Raw genomic sequence first — 20,523 nt, 5'->3', positions numbered from 1 at the left:
TCCATAGAGATAAAGCCCTATTTTAGCCACCACCTCTAAAGCAAGCCTTTTTTCACTACATCCTTTCTCCCCACCATAAACCTGGGACTCCACCTGGGAACCATTCAGGAACTCTGATATATGAGCTTTTAGCTTATTTTTCCCAGACATGGCCTCCACTATTACCTGGTACAACTCTATTCCCACAGTCCATTCTATATGTTATCTTCCCCAAATAAAGCTCCATGAAGACAATACTATCTTCCTTGTTTATATTTGTAAACCCACGGCATTACACGGTACCTGGCGCGCTTAATAAATGTACTCTCTCTCTCCCCCTCGTTCCCTTTTCCCCCATATCTCCCCCCACCCCCGCCATAGCAACCCTTTATAAACAGATCCTTTATAAAAATGGGACTAATATACACCAACATTACTTACTAAACACTTTTTTTTTATGCTGGCTGTCCAGTTTTTAAGTACACATGGCTACAGGGTTAAATTTGCTTTTGAATAAATGATAATCAGTGGGGAATAAAGCTACACATATATTAGGTTATAAGCAAGAAATACAAATAAAGATTTCCTAAGACCAATTCTCAAATCCACTTAGCCATTCCCTGCTTTGACAGTGCTCCTCCTCTCTCCTTCTACCAAAGGTAGGATCTAGACTCTAGACCCTAACTCTTGCCACCCCACCTTTCAACAAAGTTAGTAATCCATGAAGAATGTAAAGAATGCATATGTCATATCTCTCCACAAAGATACTTATTATTCTGAAAATTATGATTAAAGGACCCACTTGGTGATTCTGGAGATTAACAAAATATTTTTAAGGCAAAAAAGAAAGAAGACATTGATTGGGAAATTATACAACTAACACCAATGAAATCAATTTCGTGCTGATACACACAGCTGATTTGGAACTGAGTAACACTAATGTTTCTCAGGCCAGTGAAGCCAAAATGTGCTTTGACCTAAGTCCTTAAAAGCAAAAATCTTTGATCCTAGGGCAAAAACAATTCAAGACATTCCTGCAACCTATGAAGCATACAACGAATCAGATGTATCAATTCTGACATACGCTCAGCTTTTGACAAGTTAATGGAGTTGAGAAGTGGTATGGGCGCCCCTTTCACCAGTCATTCATGAAATGTGTTACATGAGGATTTTTTAAATATCAGAGGGTCTTGCTACATTTACAATTAATATAAGCTATTAAAATAGTTTGCATTGTCGGAGTATAAGGTGATAATGTAGAAAGTATAAATTAGTCTTTAACAAGATTTTTAAGTGGAAGAGGATTTTTTAAAATAGATCTTCCTCCTCTCCCCTTAAATCCCCCAAAAGAAATAAAATGACTAAAAATAACAAAACTGCATACATCTCAAAACTACATACTTTGCCACTTTGAAAGTATCTCATTTGTTCTTATGTCTAGTCCAATAATATTATCAATCAATAAGCATTTATTAATAAATTGGCATCACTAAGCACTCTGCTAAAATGATGATGGCTAAAAAAAATTCTCTGCCTTCAAGGAGATCACACTGTAATGGCAGAGAGAGCCTATATCTAAGAAAAGCTGAGTGACTCATACACGTATGCATAGTTTATTTAACGGTAAAACTTAGCAGACTGGTGTTTTTTCTTTTACATCATACTGGTCTCAGGAGCTACATAAAACACCTAATGTTAGTAAAGAATGATTTTGCTAACTTAAAATAACTAGGTGGCATAGAAAAGAGAGCACTAGACTTGGAGTTGGGAGAAGCCTGAGTTCAAATCCCACCCCGGATGCTTCCTAGTTTTGTAATCCTTCAGCGATGCTGCCTCAGTTTCCTCATCTGTAAAACAGTGGCAATAACAGCCCCTACCCTCCTGGGGGTGTTGGAAGGCTAAAATAAAATAAATTTCTAAAAGGCTTGTAAAGTTTAAAGTACTATGTTAGTGTTATTTAGTATTATCAAATAAAATCATAAACAAGGATCCTATTTAATAGGGTTATTCACAAATTTTAAATGGATATAGTTTAAATGGATATTAAATGGATAACATAGTTCTAACCTAAAAACTCTTGATTGTTCTAAGATGATGTCCTATAATTTATAACAGTACTTTCCCCCATTTTCAATAGCACCCCCTTTATGAAGTCATAAATATTAAAGAAAAATGAAATCTTTATTCTAATAGCCCTCTTGTAAACAAGATCTTTGCATCTATGCATAATACTGTGTCATTTCAACTCAGAGAACTCTAAAGTGCTTTCCAGTTTACCTGGTCTATTTTACTCATTCCAGTCCTACCATATCTCCTCCTAATCCCTGGTTCTGTCCTCTCCTACCAGACAGCAGCCTATGGCAAGTATCCTACAACCATTATTCACATGCTGATTCAAAAAGTACGGAATGCACACTGGATTTGGAATCAATGACGTGGGTTCAAAACTCAATACTGCAGTTTATTACCTATGGCACACTAGACAGGATAATTAACCTCTCTGGGTCTCAGTTATGGAATCGGACTCAATGATTTTTTGTAAAGTCCATTCCAGCTCTAAGCTCTTTGATTTGTTGAAGAAGCACTTTTTGATTCCATGTGCAGAGTACGAAAACCCTGTCCACCCCAGTCTAGTTCATTCTCCAATACAGCACGGCAAATGCCCATCAAGGAACTTTACTGGCAGAATGCATCTTATGGCAAAATTCCCAAGTACCCCAGTGGGTTCACAGGCATAAGTCCATTTCCCCTGCCAATAGGACCATAGCGCCAACACTGCTGGCAGGAGAGACAATTCAAAAGGCCCATTGCCAGTCCCTTGTGCATAGGAAGCACTTAATACATATCTACTGACGCAAACAAGGGAAAAAGGATAATTCAAGAGCAGATAATCAAGGGTAAAACACCACACTATGTAAAAGAAAAAATGTCCCAAACATTAACACTTATTAACTTTACTTCAAATTCTAATACTTCCATATTACATTCAAATTTTGTTTCTCAGAAAGGGTAATGAAATATGTGATTGACTTTGACTTTAAGGAGAAGGGGGAAGAAATTTCTCTCTACCCCAAAAAAGCAGAATTTGTGACATCTTTTCACTGGAGAGGGGAAAAAAAATACTGACTATCGCAGTTTGTGACAACTGTAAAGTGTGAGGCAAAATCCTTAAAAATAAATAATTTGAGCTGATATTTCAGAGCACCATCTGCTCAAATAATTTTTAAATGACCTTTAACTATCCAAAATGTGACAAATACTAAATTAAGAAACAGCAGCTCCAAGTCACCCCCTGGTAGAAGTCAGAAAAATGTTACAAAAGGGACAGAATCTCTTTAGCTTTTCCAGCAATTACTATATTTCATTCATGTGCAAATAATTTCTCAAGTGTCAAGGCTTATTTGGCTCTGTTAAATAAAAGCTGCCCTGTGTTGACATGGGCATCCCCCATAGTTTCAGCCCCAAAGTGCACCTTGATCAATTCTCCTGGTGTTAATGAGGCCTTAATACTGGGTCTACATCATAAATGAAAGTCTTCACTTCTGACCTAAATTTGGGAAATGTTGGGATTGTAATCTGAATATTTTCACTATTAATGATTTTTTTCTATAAATTTATACTTAAATTAATGAAGAAATTAGTAAATAAAGGGGACGGGGGCAGAGGACAATGTAGTAAATCGATCTCCAAGCCAGGAAAACCTGGTCAAGCATAAAACTTGGTCAACTCTGACACATGTCTGTGGGATTCTGGGCAGATCACTTCAAGGCACTTATCCTCTCAGGGATTAGAAGCTGAATAACAGGCGTGGCTTTGCATTGATGGAGGTTTCCTCACCAGTGAAACTACAAAAAATAAAACAATGAAGAAAAGAACGAACACTATTATTTAGTCTCACAAAATAATACCATAAATGTTTCTGGTGTGACTGCATGGGTTTTCTAAAAGGAAAATTGATTGCTAAAAGATGGTCATGACTTATAGACGAGCCCAGGAAATGTTTGTGCAAAGGTAAATCAAGGCACTTTGTTACTCCATCTACATCAGCTAATTGTTAAAAGGAAACTGGAACAAAGTACATATAAAATGTTTAATAATTCTTTATTATCATTCCCGCCTTGGGCCACACTTGAAAAAAACCAATCTAAACTTTCAAACCATTTTTGCCAGAAGTACATGATTTTCAATATAATCACTCTATGATGCTACATCAATACTCTGACTCATCACCAGTTATCATGGTGAAGCCATTACACTTTCTATAGCAAAGGGATTAGCTCTTTCAATAATACACATTTTCATGTTGAGAAAATAAATGTACATGATGACCTTAGTATGCTAGTTGAAGGAAGAACACAAAGTATGGTCTTTATGATATCCTCTAACCATGAAGGCAAAGGCCACACGTGACTAGACTGTGGCAAAAAGACCATAAGATGATTTTTCAAATTTATAAATTAGGAATAGTTCAAACCTAAAATCTCCTTTGACTATTCTAGGAGGATGTCCTATAATTCATAAGACATATTACTATCTTTCCTTTCCTTTTTTTAATAGCACTGCCTTCATATAACCATAAATACTAAAGAAAAATGAATTATGTATTCTAAGCCCTCTCAGAAACAAGAGCATGCATATGCTTTGCATATAGACCAAATATATGCATTATTTGGTTTAATGTTAGCAGTCATAACAATAAATCAGTAGCAGGGTAGGAAGTCAGAGAAATCATTTTAAAAAGATAAAATGAAGTAGTATGAAACCCTAGCCAAAAGGAAGGACATACAAATATTTTAACGACTTTAGGTTAAGTTTAAATTTTAAAGAAAAAAAACATAGCTCAGTCACTGAATTTCTACTTAACTATACCAAATATAAGTTTACAGTATTTTCCTATTTGAAAGAAATTAAACTATATTAAACGAAATTAAAATGTAGAACCAAAAATTTCTAGGGACACTGAATTCTCCAAATACAATATAATTAATAAATTCTAATATGTACATAACATACGTATATATGTATATATATATTAGTAAAAGGTGTCATTTAAAAGGTTTTCTCTTTCTTAAAAATATATTTCACTTCTAAACCATCCTTTGGCATGGATGGACAGCTCAAGAAGCTTAACTTTAAGCATGTGATTATATTAGAATGCTCAATACTGCTGATGACTTTGGTTCACATATAATTCCTGAAAAGAAACAATTAGAAGAAAGATTTTGGGGGGAAGATGCTCAGGAGTTATTTAATCTATTTCCCTTACCTTTAGGACAGGACATCATAGAAATCAACCAACTATGCAAGGATTACATTCTTGGCGGCCTTACACTGCAGCAATCAATTTTAGTACACAACACCACCATTGGGCCAACCTAATTATCCTAAATCATACTGCTAGGAAACAGAATTTTACTAATAAACATACTTTGGGCATAACAACTTTCCTAATATTAAATTCAATTATCAAGTTAATTCTCCAAGCTGATCAGTTTTCTCTTTTCTTTTTATTTTTTTAATATTTCCTGATACTATTTTTACATCCTTTAATAATTTTGTAATAATTCTCTCAAAACTCTTCATATCCCTCAGGTTAATTTGATTTGGTTTTAGTAGACTCAATTTAGAGGATTATGAGATAATTAATATATGCTTCCCAGATTATTTTCCTCCTTATCTGTCATTTTTTACATAATGACATTAAGGAAACTCTTGTTCATTATGTGACTTATTGACAAACCTAGATCTTTTCTTGCACCATTAGCAGAATTAGGTAGTTTTATATCGGGGCCTTTGATTTTTATTTGAAAGTAGGATTATCTGAACTTAACTCTACTGATCCTGAACTTGTGAACATTTGTACAATCACCCAAAATCAAGGCATGCCTGCCAACTCTATGACTGTGAATGTAATTAATTTAATAAATATTCTTTTTTCTCTTCTGCCTTACATATATGTACCAGAACCTAGAGATAGCAAGCTTTAAAAAAAAAATACAAGACTACCCTAATTTTGGAAGGAATTCATTCTTTAGAACTTCTCATCTATCTGAAACCAATGATTCTACTCCAAAGGCCACTGCCCCTACCTTAAACATTTCCTTTAAATCAAGTTCAAAGCCTCTATGAATAAATAAGGTATAGAATCTCATTGTATCCTCAGTGTTACCATAGTTCATGGCATATAGTAAGAGAGCTTAATAAATGCTCATTGAAGTTCTACTCCAATACCCCACTGTTCCATAGAGTTGATGCTGGGTGATTTCTGTAATAAAAGAAGCATTTATACGGCACTTTACAGTTTGCAAAGCATTTTCCATATACTATTAGCGCTCTCGATCCTCACAACACTGTGGAGGTGGGTGCTATTATTATCTTTGACTTACATATAAGAAAACTGAGACAAAAGGGGTTTGAGGCTAAGAGACGTTAAGTAACTTGCCCATGGTTCACACACATAACTGAGTGAAACAAGATTGGAACTGACATATTCCTACCTCTAGGGGAACTTAGGTGGTACGATGCCATTCCATTAGCAGCAGTTACTTCAAAATGAGCAAATGTTTTCCCTTCTCCACTGTCACACAATATAGACAGTTCCTTCATAATGATGATATCTCATGAGTCTTGAGCTAATAATTAATGCACAATAGTGTCCTCAAATAAATCATTAATTTAGGGTAGACAAACTCACTGTTATATGAGGTGCAAAATCCTCACTGTCAGATGAAGGATAAAACTAAAATTACTTGGGTCATTACCACAATATAACAATATCACTAGACAGTACAAATGGACAAATTGAGTCCAGAACTAAACAGGAAATGTGTTGACATGAGGAAATGACAAGTCTCCTTTCATGATATTAAGCCTTTCCTAAAAACAAAACACCATCCTTTAATATTAATATCTTCCCCACCACATCACTCCAAAAAGGACAAAAATTTTAAAATACTCTATACTGTTTGAGACATGGAAAACAATCACTAAAACATGTTAAATGAGTAATCTCATGGAGATCAATGGAGAGGTACTTAGTGGATGTAGGAGGCAAGCTATATAACACTGAAACAAAAAGGAACTTCAAAAAAAAGGAGTAAATTATGTCATTAGAGAAAAGTGGAATAGAAAGAGAAGATGGCTGGCCACACAATATGTATAAAGGATAACTAACAGGGAGAAAGACTAAGGAGAAAGGTCCAGTAGATTTCCAGGGGCAAACATATGGGAGGGATGGGGAAGGAATCAAATGAGACGGACAAGCATGCATTGGTTACAAGTTAAGTTGTTAAGGGAACATCCAAATCTCTAAGATGACAATACTATGAAGATTTTATTGAGAGGGAATAAGCCTGAATAAGGAAACTGGCTATATGCCTGAAGAAAAAGAACAAAAAATTATGCTGCATTGCAAAAGAGATTGAGATGCAGTGTTTGGCATTTTCCACAATAAGATGAGAGAAACAGAAGCTTTCAGAGGGTCAGTTATAGCACTATGATAAAAGATTATTTTAGCAGTGAAACATGATAATGACAAAATGATAAAAAATGTTTTAGAAATATGAAAATTTACAAAAATGATTACAAAAATCACTGAATCTTAAAAATATATCTACTAATACTTTAATTTCAATTGTTATCATGAGATCTTTTCAAATATGCTTCATCAACATTATAATAAAAAGAAACATACAGATAAATCAACAGCAGAAACTTCTAAGTACCTAAATACTTCTGATTCTTAGGATTATATAGTGTGAGTTTAACAATTTTGTGTGCACACAGCACTCCACATTCAGTCTTTATTTTATTGCATTAGCTTTTCTATAGTCCACATATTATTCTAATTTAGCATTTTTACGGCACTCTATTGATATGTCCTAGTCTATTTGGTCACTTTTCAATTAGCGTGTGGTTAGGTTATTTCCAATTTTGTTACTGTAAATGCCGCATCTACAAACATCTTAGCAATGGGTCTTTTTGTTTGTCTTTTGCACTGTATCTTTGGGCTATATACACTCAAATAGTATGGCAAAATGGTAAATTCAGTTTTAAAACTTTTACTCCATAACGTCAACCATCTTAAGAAGGAGAACTGCAACAATCTGCACTGCCACAAGCAATTTTTCAAGTTCACTTGCTACCACAGAGCCTAAAAGTTATCAGGATTTTTTTTTGTTTTTATTTACTTTTCCTAATAAATCATTTAGTATTTCACAGTTGTTTTTAATTTGCATTTCGTTAATTATTAAGGTTATTTTTCCAATTATTCATTTAAAATGAAAAATTATATTATATACCTCTATCTAGTAATTTATTATTCTGCTAGATAAAGACAATAGTTTTTACGTTCATCAGTTACCATGATGTTTGGACTTAACCAGCGACTTTGATCTTCCTCATAACAAAGCCAATCTTCTTCAAACAGTCTAATGTTTTCAAACATAAACAAGGGATTTCTTCCAAGCCTAGAACTTCTGAATTTCAGTCCAGTCCAACGCAACAAACGTTTATTAAGTACTCATTATATGCAAGGTACTGAGAGAAACTGCTTGAATCAATCCCAAGAAGTTGGCAATCTACTTTGGGGCTTCAACATTTAAAGAGACAACCACACATCTAACAAACCGAGGAAGGCACTAGTAACTAGGGTAGAGGGAGGGTATGAGAGAAGCAATGACTGACCACTGGAATTCAATTCAGTTCAGGTTAACCTAGCATTTAATTTCTTTCTGAAATTTTTTTCATTTGCATAAAAGAAAAATGTCTGAGGGTTCCCTCTCTGCTGAAGTATATATATTCTAAATGTATACATAAAAATTGCTGATTTCCCTTAAAATGAAAATATGAGCTACTGTTTCCTTTGGGAACTTTAAAGTGATGTGTAAACTAAGAAAGATGTGTGAGCTCAGGTCAGTCACAGCTTTTTTGTCCTTAGTTTGTTCATCCGTAAAATGACCAAGTTGTATTAATGTTCTAATGTTCTTGCTGTCCATAAGAACATGAATTCATGTCTTCCAGACTAAACTCCTTCAAGCAATAGAATAAATTAATAGGTGCTAGGAACATAAAGAAAATTATGTGAAAACTGTTCCTTATCCTGGAGCTGATATCAATAAGGTTGGGGGAAAACCACCTGTGCATATCTAAGCAGACAAAAAATACTTTCAAAGCAAGTACAAGGGAGGAGGAATCGGGCAACTGATGGGATTAAGAAAGGTCTCATGCAAGACGTGGTAGATATGTGGGCTATCTTCTTGGTGTGCAAGACAAATTGGTAAGAATGTAATAAATGGATGAATTGCTGATCAATTCATGTCAGCAGAGGGCACTCTCTCCTTCCTCTCTATGGAGTTCTACCAGACCAATTAAAAATCACAGAGCCCATATCACCCCAACCCAAAAATATCACACAGAATTACAAAAATGGCCAATTTATGTGAATTCTGCAATAAATAATGTCTCAAAGAGTTCTAATCGGGCAGGGAGCAACCAAAGCACCATCTATGGTTGTACCACACTGGTAAACTACTGCAAACATGTTGTTAATCCCACACCATACCAGAATTATACGCCTATCGATCAATCAACATGCACCTAATAGGTAATAACCCCATTATTTTACTATATATGGAAACATTAACACCTCCATCTGGGTATCTTCAACATTTCCCAAGGGATCAATTGTAATCTCTATGTAGATGACTCCAGTGGTGTCCTTAGAAATGTTTAACCAATGACTCACCAAAAAGGAAACACGTGCACGCACACTCACGTCTGAGCTTACCCTGCATTATTGACATTTTCTTCATCACTAAATCTAAAACAATTAAGCAATGCCTGATTTGTAGTATTTGCCATTTTTGGAGATGTAAATATTTACTTACATTGAAATTTGAACCACAGGCTCAAGCCAGTTCAAGCTGGCTCCAGTACTCCCATGGGTTAAGTCCCATGTCTATTTATCGAGCCCTCAAGTCCATCTCAAGGTATAGTTCAGCTTCACCAGTTCACTATGAGGCATTTCCAACAGGTTGTTGTATAAGCATCTCAACTCACTCTATTCAGAACAAAATCACTATCTCCATCCTGAAAACCACTTCTGCAAATATCCCTGCTTCTGTTCAGGAGACCTGTCAGCCTTCTCCTTACTAAGGTTTACAATCTCAGGAACATCCTGGCTCTTCTTTTGACCTCACCTCTAACAGCCAGTCAGTCTTTCAAACTGCTGTGTCTTAAAAGGTCCACTTCCCTAACATAGGATGTCCCCAAAGTCTTGGTGCAATTTGAAATCGCACAGACTTTGGGGCACTCTGTATGTCTCCCATCCATCTACATCTGTCTACTCACGTAGCCACCAGACTAGTTCAGGACACCTCATCACCTCTTACTTCAGTTAACCTATGCCTCCTAATTGTTCTCCCAGCTCCTTCCCTCAACAATCTATGTTCCACCCAAGCAGCCAAATCTGTATTCCTAAAACAAAAGTCTGACATATCACTCTACACCTCAAGAAAGCTGTAGCAGCTTCCTATTGCACCTGAGATAATATACAAAGCATCTAGTTTGGCATTTAAAGACCTGTACAATCCGACTTCCTGCCTGCATTTCCAAATTTACTGCCCATTACCCCTCTTTGCACAGTCTATCTACCAGCTACATTAGCCAAGTTGCTGTTTCCTGATATTGGCATCCTGTTTCCCACTACAGTGTCATGCCTGGAGTGCATTATCTTCTTACTTCTTCCTCCCTTCTCCCTCACAAGAACCAACAGTTTCCTTGTAGGTTTGGTATAAATTCAGTTCCTATGAAAAGTTGATCTAATCACCTAATTATTCATATTCTTTCCCGCCTCAAATTATCTTCTGTTTACTTCACAATTTGCATGCTGTATCACTAGCATAAGGTAAACTCTTTAAGAAGAGGGGAATTTGGGGGTTTTGTCTTTATACCCCCAATGCCTGGCACAGTGTCTACAAATAGCAAGAACCGAGCAAAAACTTACTGAACTGAACTGAACCAAATAAGCATTTAGAGTTTTGAGCCTTAGAGTTTAAAGAATTCTCATTCCTTCATTTTACACATAAGGAAACTGAGACCCAAAGAAAAAGAGACCGATCAAAATAATCAAAATTAAGTAACTAGTTATTAATATCAAGACTAGAACTAGGTTTTTGCAGTATTTATTTGTTCTGTTATTTTACCCTACACCAAAATTCCAAAGCCCAAGAATTCATTATCGTTTCTTAAAAATGTTTCTTAAAAATGACAAACACCTTCATTTTTCTCAAGGTTTTCCTTAATGTTTCATTTTTAACTGATTCAAGAGCACACACATTTTAAAATGCATCTTTAAATACTATAGTGACTTTGAAAGTCATGCACAATTGTTTAATTTATTCATATGAACTCATTAATAATAAGATTTCATATTGTGAATAACATCTTGGTTCACAGGATAAATGAATGACATAAAGGTAGAGGCAAGGAGGAAGAAACTAAAAATATAATCTGATACTTGGCCTATTTTTGGCACGTAAGTTTTTAAGTCCCAAAAGAAATGGTCTTCTTTGCCAGTGTCAATAATCCTTCTACCTTTCTCATGCCTCCACCCACTCTCATTTTACTTTTCAAATCTATCAAGTGTGTCACTTCTCTATCTACTTATACTTGTTCTCCCCACACTAAAAACAAGATCCTTCCCTTGCCTTTCTCATTCTATCTTTGAACTCTCTTCTCTTTCCTTTAACAGTCCACATGCAAGAAACAACAGTCCATATGTCCTGCCACTACTTTCTTACCACTTGCCCACCTGGGCTTCTCTTCAGGGCTGTCTCACCAACTCTGGCCTATCTTTTTACCAGTCTCCTGAACCTACTACTCTCACCAATATGTACAACAAATATTACCTATCCCCTTTGCTATGTTCTCTCTTCCTACCCAGCAGACTTTCTTTCTGCCTTTCCTTTTCTCTGGTAATCTTTATGTCTAGACTTTATTATACAGAAGAGGCTTTTCACTTTTCTTTTATATAAGACTCCCTTCGGCAGTCTAATAAAGTCCATAAATCTTTTTCACAGAATAATGTTTTTAAATGCATAAAATAAAATAGTACAAAGGAAGACAAATATATATTACCAAAGATAAATTTTTTAACAAGTTCATGGGGCCCAGGTTAAGATCAGTTTTGCTGAAAGACAGAATTTCCCAGTTTTCTACCTGACTGGCATCACCTCAGGCATGTAACATCAAGGGTTGCGAACCAATCAGGCCCCCGCTATTCCCCATAAAATAACCAAGCAGTTCTTATTCTGGAAGCTATCATGATGTCCAAGCTAAGCCACTTTCCCCCAATATGATCAAGCTGACCTGAAACACTGAAGAGTCTGGGAATAATAATGTGTACCAAATACTAGAAGCACCTAAAATACCATGGACTCTCACCTCCTGCCATAGCCTGATGACAATCATGCCCAAATCTCCTTGGCAACATTCCATATTTTATACCTACATTCTATGACATGCTCTAAAAGTCCCAGTGAGATGGCAGAGATAGGGGGAGGAGCTGGGTGGGGAAAGCAGGCTGTCCTAGCACCATGCTCTTGCCATCCCTGACACCTACACTTCCTTAAGTGTCACCAGGGAAGCCAGGAGTATTCCCCTTGGGGGCATTCCCCTGAACAAACCAATCCAAGAGTATATTCTTTAAAGTACTGACTTTTCTAATTTGTCTATAAAGCCCTTATATTCCTAGAAATAGAAAGTGACATCATTTAACAAACAGTGAATTACAAATTTCTTGTTCATCTCTACGTATGTCACAGTTATAGTGTCCCTACAGCAGTCACTAAACAATATTTCCTCAACTGCAAAGTTGTCTTAAAAATAAAATGTCCTCAACATTGAGAAGAGTCCCAAAACCTGGGACTGTGTCCTGTTTCCTCTCTTTTCTAGATGTGAGACACTGAGCAAGTTATTTAACTTCTGTGTCCTCAATTCCCTCATGTGCCAAATGGTCATCCATCAAGCATTTCTCAGTGTATGCTATACTATGTGTGAAATGGCAAGTGCTGAAGGTACAAAGCAAAAAGAACAACTGTTCTTTTAAGACAGAGTGGTCGAGGGTCTCCTTGACACTTCTGAGTGTAGTCAAATCAGATTAAAATGAAATTAGGAAATATTTACTCAAAAAAAATTATAATAGAACACAGATAATGTTAATGTTGTTTTCAAAATCAACATGGGGTCTGTAGATATTCTCATATGCAGTTCATTGGTCCCTATTTTGCATTTGGAACCACTTCCTTAAAAGGCCTTATATTCTAATGAAACTGCCCATATCTAACTCTCCGAACTCTTCTGAAGACCAAATAAAAGGAGGTATGTTTAAACACTTTGTAAAAAGTGTTGAATAAATATAATCTATTAATTGTCATTGCAGCTAAGGTCTGTATAATTCTTTGTTCCTTACTGCTCCTTACTCTTCAATGCAGTCAACCAGCACCTTCAGAGTGATTCTGGTGATGCCCTAAGAGGTTAATTAAGTCTAAATGGCAATTTGTACCTGAGAAACTAAAGAATCATTCTGTCTTCATTACTATCCCTTTTCTTTTTTACCATTAAAGTGTTGGCTGATAACTGCATCTCCCTTGCCCCTAACTTTGTTGCGTCTAATCACAGGCACAGGCATGGTGACCTCAGATCTCTAGAGTTTCTCTTCCCTTCAAACATGTTGGCTTTCACATAAAAGAGGCTGCTTTTTCAAAGTCACTACAAAATGAATAGTATATTCTTTTCCTTCCATGAAGCCTCCAACACACAATATCTGTGCATACACTCCTAGTTTTCCGTTCTTTGTGCTAATGTTCATTTTTGAGACGGACTCAGGGGTGAATATGCACCCTCACTGAAAAGGAAAACTTTCCCTTTCTCTAGTTATGAACTCCCTTCAAAGATGCAGAGACATTATCAAATCCAGAATGTCCAAAGAAGTTCATCTCCAGAGAGTCAGGATTTTAATGACAGTTTAAACCTCTAAGGCCAAAGCAATTTCACACACATCTGCAGTTAAAAATAATGTATGTTCCTCAAGCGAAGGTTAGAAATGAACATTTAATAGAAAGAACAAGGTATTTAATATGGACATTTCTAACATTTTCTTCTTATACATGAAATTATGAATTTTCTTGGTTTGTTTTTATTGATATTTTGTAGAAGCAAGTCTTCCCATACTGTCTACTACTGTGGGAAAGGAAGGAAAAGGAAGGAGGAGGAAAGGGAAGGAATAAGCATGTAGATAGCACCTACTATTTGCCAGGCACTATGCTAAATGCTTATTTTTTGTATTATCAGATTTGACTTCCTAACAACAAAATGAAAATATGGCATTTTTCAAACAACCTGAAGATGAATTAAAATCAGATTTCAACTCGGGTAAAATATTTTACTAGCAAAATATTTATATATGCACAGACATGATCTAACAATACTCCTGACAGTGAGTTAGAATTCAAAATGTACTTTTAAAATTTTGCAGTTTTTAGTTAAATTTAGTACAATTCCAACAAAAAAAAACCTTAATATATTAAAATGACAAGCAACAAGCCATCAAATAGGTACCCCACTTCACCTCCCACAAAAGGTCTAAAATGAAACAGCCAATGTGGGGTTATTTTAGGAAGACATCATTATTAAGGGCATTATGAATGTGGTTTAATCAGATCTCCAGAGAAGTAGATAATTATGTTGGGTATTTCTGACCAAATTCTGTTTCACTTATTATGGCAACTACTCAAAGTTACATGATTTTTTTAGAGCAGAAAACTCCTTCCAACCAAAGCAGATTGCATCTTATGTATAAATTACAACCTTAGAAAGATGCCTGAGTATCAGGTGATAGATAGACAAGTGACTTGCCCATGACCACACAACTACACTGTGCCAGAATCGGTATTGGAATCCTGGTCATTCTGGCTAGATCAGCAAAGCTCTATTTGCTACATACCACATCATCTCATGTGGTGATAAACCTCAAAAAACTTTTTTCTTCTGTTCATCAAGGGCAAAAAATAAAAATCAACTTGTCATTAGGGACAAGTACATTCCCTAACCACCACAACCCTCTTCGCTGATGCCATAAGCACACACACACACACACACACACACACACACACACACACACACACACATACACAGCAAACTATAAGATTAAAATCTTTAAATTGCATACACTAGTTAAAATGGACAACTGACATGACACTGAACGTAGCCACTATGTCCTTATAACAAGCAACCAAAAGGCTGAAGCATCTAATGAGAAGACATGAAAAAGACTGAAGTTCATTCAGCCACTTGAGGGACTCTAGAGGTTAAATATGAATATGAAATAAGATAACAAAGACTGGAAAAAAGACTACTCTATGATGGAAATGCATTAAAAGAGTTAATTTTCACATTTAATTCCTCAACCTCTTTTCCTATTTGTTATTCTGTAAATGCATTTAGAAAAAAAAATTGTTTCTATAATTTTCATATGGAAGAAGTTTGAAAGGCTTTACTGTTTGAGTTATAGTATAACCTTATTGAGAAGTTTATTTAGAAAAATGGAAGTTATTAAGATTTTTGTCCCTTTGATACATGAAGACTGATAACAAATGGAATTCAATTAAACTTCATTATAGATGACAAAATACAAAAAAATATTCCTATGCTGTAGAATTGTTTTCTGTCACCACTATCAAACATCTTTCAGAGGAGTAGCGATGACTAAGCAACTATTAAGGCAAGCAACTCTCAGCCATCTAATTGTACCCCACTGACATCATACACATTTCAGGGTTGTCAATGTCGAAAATAAATTTGCTCAATTCAACAAAATGAATGCTATGCATCCATCTCCCACTAGGTCGTTTTAATTTACAATATTCATGCCAGTTTCCTTTTTAGTTTTTGGTTCCTTAAACCAGAGCTTTGATAGCATTGCCTTATGTTGACACCTGCTGGAAAATATTGGGACTGTAAATTTCTTATTCTGTTAGCTGCATCAGCAGCTAATTGAGCAGTGGTACAAAAAGTACATGGCAGGATCAATTCCTGCACAAAGTGACATAAATACCATTTTCAGACTGAGATATCACATTTATTGTAAACATATTCATGTTATAAATAAAGGAAACTCTCAAGAAATCTGCCCAAAGAGTAACCCTCCCCTAAATGGCTGTTCTGTTCTAACGAAATCCCAGTGACAGGTCAAGGTAAACAAAATTTTATCGTAATTTGGGATATCCTTTATTTAGGATGTTATTAGCCAAACTGATTAAAGCATTCCTCTTCCTTTACTGATATTGCAGCTGACCATGTTTGGCTGAGCTAACTTTCATGGCTGTACCTAGTGGAGCCATTTGGCTGTCTGAGAAGGGAGACAAATGATTGATTGTGCAAGTCTGTACAAATGTATCAGTGAAGTGACCCAGCTCCAAACAAAAAAAGGATGCTTTATGTATTCATGCTTGTAATTTCTTTCACAAAAAAAGCATGAGTGAATGAGCTTTTCTTCTCTATTAACAAAACTGCCTTATTTGCATGAAAAAATGCTTTGAGCAGATCAGATTTATTCTTTGACATGCAATGAAACACACCACACTGAATCAAACATTTGAAATTAAAGATACAGATTATCTTAGCTGACATTGTTATTAAATCCTATCTATGAAGCCTCGCTTAGCTAATCAAGTGAGTAAGAAATATTTCCGAAGGTTCTTGGAAAGAATGTCTCAGTACTTCAATCAATCATAACCTGCTACACATCTCCCAAGGAAAACTTTCTATAAGGAAAAATTGCTTTAGCCAAAGTTCAAAGAAAATAAAGGAATCAAAAGACAATACTTTGGTTGTCCACCTCGCTCTCCAGCACCATAGAAACTTGCCATGCAAATAAAGTTCAATATTTTTTATATTGTATATTAGCCACATTAGGAGAAAATGAAAAGCCCCAAGTTTCATTCTGCTCACAGGTGTGTCTGACAAGGGATTGAATCCAAGTTTTTGAGAATATCATGTTTGAAAGGAACTTTTGGAAAAGGGGTTTGACATTAATATTAAAATGGAATTCTGCAGCAAGTCATTGGAAAAAGTTATAGGAATAAGACTTATCTCTAAATTATAAATAATAGCTTCTCCACAAATAACACTGACAGTGCTAACTTCAAAAGAGAGGCTGATGTACAAACTCATGGGTGATTTAGGGAGTGACAAACTGAAATTCGAAACTTTTAAATCACTTCCCTTTTTCTGCTCAGTTTTTCTTACAAGATAACACTTGTTTTAATCTCAGTTCTTCCCACTCTATGGAAGTGCCCAAACTTGCAGAGAGGACCACCTGTCAAAGAAGAGAGAAAAAGAGAGACCGGGGCCAGAGATGGAACTGGAAAACCCTTGAGATCCTCTTCTAACACTTCAATATTATGCTATCTAATATAATTACTGACAAAGGAGTCTTCCCAAATAAAAAAAAGGAACCATTCTAAAATTGAGGCAACAAGCTCTAAAGAGACCAATTTTCCATGGTTCTCTAAATGCACTTCTGATTTTAAAAACAGAAAAAATTAATGAGATGACAGAAGGAAAGATGTGTTGGGAGGGGGACTGGTTTTATAGAAATAGGGTAAAATAATATTTTATACGATCTACTTTTAATTTTTCTGACACTTACATCAGTAAAATGCTTACACTAGTAAGATGATGCCTTTCAGAAGAATAACAAAGTATTTTTTAAAATACCGACTAATTACATTCTCTGCAAACACTTCAGTAGAATATCATAAAAAAGACAACCTTTCGTCTATTAGAAAAGACAGCATTCATTGAAGTTGTAATATTATTTACAATTCTTAGCCCAAATGTAACTACACAAACAATTCAGCCAAATTAATTGTGTAACGTGGCATTTTGCAAAGTACCTCAATGCCATCACTCTCAGGACAGTTTTTAAAGCTTAAAAAAGGGGTCAGATAATCAATCTCCTGAGACATTCATTTTCAGGGTACAATTACCTTACAGAGCTTCTGGTACCGAGGAGAAGAAACTGCCATCCTCTGTAAACGATGCAACAAAACCACAACTTTCTGAAGAGATGTTCTCACCACAGCCATCATTTTAAGTTTGCCACACTTCTGAAGACACCTCAGAATTTGCATTATAAATTAAGAGCAATGCTCATTTCCTCCTGGTCACTGGACAAGGATTTGCCAATTTTCTGAGCATGCTCGTTTCCAGGAATACATTGGAGAGGTACAAGCTGTAGCTTCCCAAGGAGAAGGATTATACACCTTCACGTTCTTCTCAATCTAAAAAGCACACGTAGACGCCCAACAGAAAGCCCCTGACAGATGCTCCCCCAAGCCAGTGTTTGCTCGGCTCAGCACGGGTGTTGAGCCAAGTGCTGTCTGTTGCCGTAGAGGAGTGCGGTTGGTAGCCAAGAAGGACATTAAGTGAAACATGAATGCTGCTGAGACAAAGCAGAAGCCCCTTGGGAAGACAGCTCCAACAGATAATAATAGTTCATCCCTCGGAGCTGGTTTATATTAGGAGATAGAAAGGCATTCACTCCCTCACTCCGGAGAAGGATGTGTTCACTCCCAGACTAAATGCAGCTCTGGCAGAGCACTGTTGAGTGAGTGAATAATAGGCTCTGTTATAAATCTTCAGAGAAGAACAGAGGGATACCTGGCTCTAATGGTATCAAGCCATACGTTAAGGGCTGATCAATCACACAAGGACAGGTCTCAAAACTAAATTATCTAAGAAAAAAAAACCTAACTAAATGAATGAAAGAATAACTGCAGGGGTGCAAATGTTTTTGCTTAACACTGAAGCAGATCTGCCCAAAGAGCTATCAAAAACACACATTTCCATACCTGGAAGGAAAGCCATTACTAAACAGAATATGTCAGGGCTTACCTAATTAAGAAGTAACATTAATAAAAGACTATTTTATGGGTCATTCCAGAATATTAGGATTCCCTTTTCAAAAGGTTGCTTTACGTTCTCAAGTTTATTTTAAAGAAGAATAAGATACGTGGGCACAAAAAGAAGCCAGACTATATGATTAGACCTTGTGGGACCTTCTAAACCATCTTAGGGTCACTGTCACAAGTGAAAACTGAAGCAAGTAAGTTGAGATTTAATTCCCATTTTGAAGATGAGGAAAATAACAGAGTGATTAAATGCTTTGGTCAAAGATCACAGCCAGAAATAGAAGCCAGATGTTTCTCATTATCACTGTCTTGCTCAAACTAATAACCTGTGTAATATTACAGTTTCATCATACGGTGCAATTGTCATATTATTCCTTTAAAAAGTAAATCAGAAAAGGAGTCCTGCAAGAAGGCTTAGTCTTCCTGTGCAGTAAAGGGCACACAAACAACCTCATCTTCATAAATCTTAAAACATTTTTACCTATTTCCTCAGGCCTTTTCTGTATTTACTTCAATATCGCTTCACTTACCTAACAATGTTTCTCTAATACAGTGTTTTTTTCTGCTCAGTTACCAGCCAGTGGTGTACCATTCATTTCTTTTCTGCATTCCTCTACTAGAACACATCCTGAGCCTATGGCGCCTCCCTCTGTTTAGAATGAATATGCCAAGGCATTGATTATAGAACTGCCAGGATGGAATGTCAATTACGCAGCTAAATGCCAAATGATGGGAGAGTGCACACTGGAGAATCATGAGGTGAAGATACTTTAACAAAGTTACTTACTCTCCTCAAAGTACAGGGCACACAGTAGACACTCAAGAAATGCTTGCTAATGAGTTCAGTAAAATCAAAGCCTCTCCCCCTTAGATTTCAGTCACCAAAAAAAGAAAATCAATTGAACACCAAAACTAAAAATATGCCATCAAGAACCGAGCAGGATTTTATTGGTGGTAATAAAGGATAAAAAATGTCAAAGATAACTTTATCAACAAGATAGTTTGGATATTAATATTAAAAATTAAATAGCAGAAAACTGCTGATTGACATACTTAATGATGGATATTATTCTATCAATACATTGCTACATGTATACGGCATCTATAAAAATTATAATACAGAAAAACTGCAGTTGTTTACCTTGCCTGTGGGGCAGGCTAGATGACATGGTGGAAAGAGCCCTAGGCCTGGAGTCAGGAAAACCTAAGTGCAAATCCAGCCTCAGACACTTGCCAGCTGCGTGACCCTATGCAAGTCATGTTAATCCTGTTTACCTTAGTTTCCTCATCTGTTAAATAAGCTGTGGAAGGAAATGGAAAACCAGCAACAAAATGCCAAATGGGGTCACAAAAAGTCAGACACTAAACAAATGAACAACAAGAAAAACATCTTCTCTGTGGCATGACTTTACCAATCAGGCAATCAACGTCATGTTTTGGTTCTACAAGCCAAGGTAACATTGACATTCACTGAAAAAAACAATTAGTGTCAAAGAAGGACTGAAAGAGGCAGAACTTCATGAAACATGCTTTACAAGTGGAATTATCCATGAAATCACAACCAGCATGT

General features: G+C 36.0%; 1 protein-coding gene across 4 annotated transcripts in view; it reads right to left on the bottom strand.

Annotated features, from left to right (window-relative positions):
* The window catches only part of LOC140526994 (utrophin-like), a 262,618-nt gene that overhangs the window by 218,029 nt on the left and 24,066 nt on the right, over positions 1–20,523 (bottom strand). The window contains exon 1 of one of the 4 annotated variants that reach the window (XM_072643610.1): positions 18,030–19,967. The exons of the other annotated variants lie outside the window; for them this stretch is intronic. Coding sequence (XP_072499711.1) covers positions 18,030–18,173 — 144 coding nt within the window. The 5' untranslated portion in view covers positions 18,174–19,967. Of the gene's footprint in view, positions 1–18,029; positions 19,968–20,523 lie in introns of those variants that run through there. 4 annotated transcript variants of the gene reach the window in all.

This window comes from Notamacropus eugenii, chromosome 2, assembly GCF_028372415.1.
Source record: "Notamacropus eugenii isolate mMacEug1 chromosome 2, mMacEug1.pri_v2, whole genome shotgun sequence".
In the NCBI taxonomy this organism is placed as follows: domain Eukaryota; kingdom Metazoa; phylum Chordata; class Mammalia; order Diprotodontia; family Macropodidae; genus Notamacropus; species Notamacropus eugenii.
The sequence above is the reverse complement of the archived record's forward strand: the minus strand, read 5'-3'. Positions and strand labels throughout refer to the sequence as shown.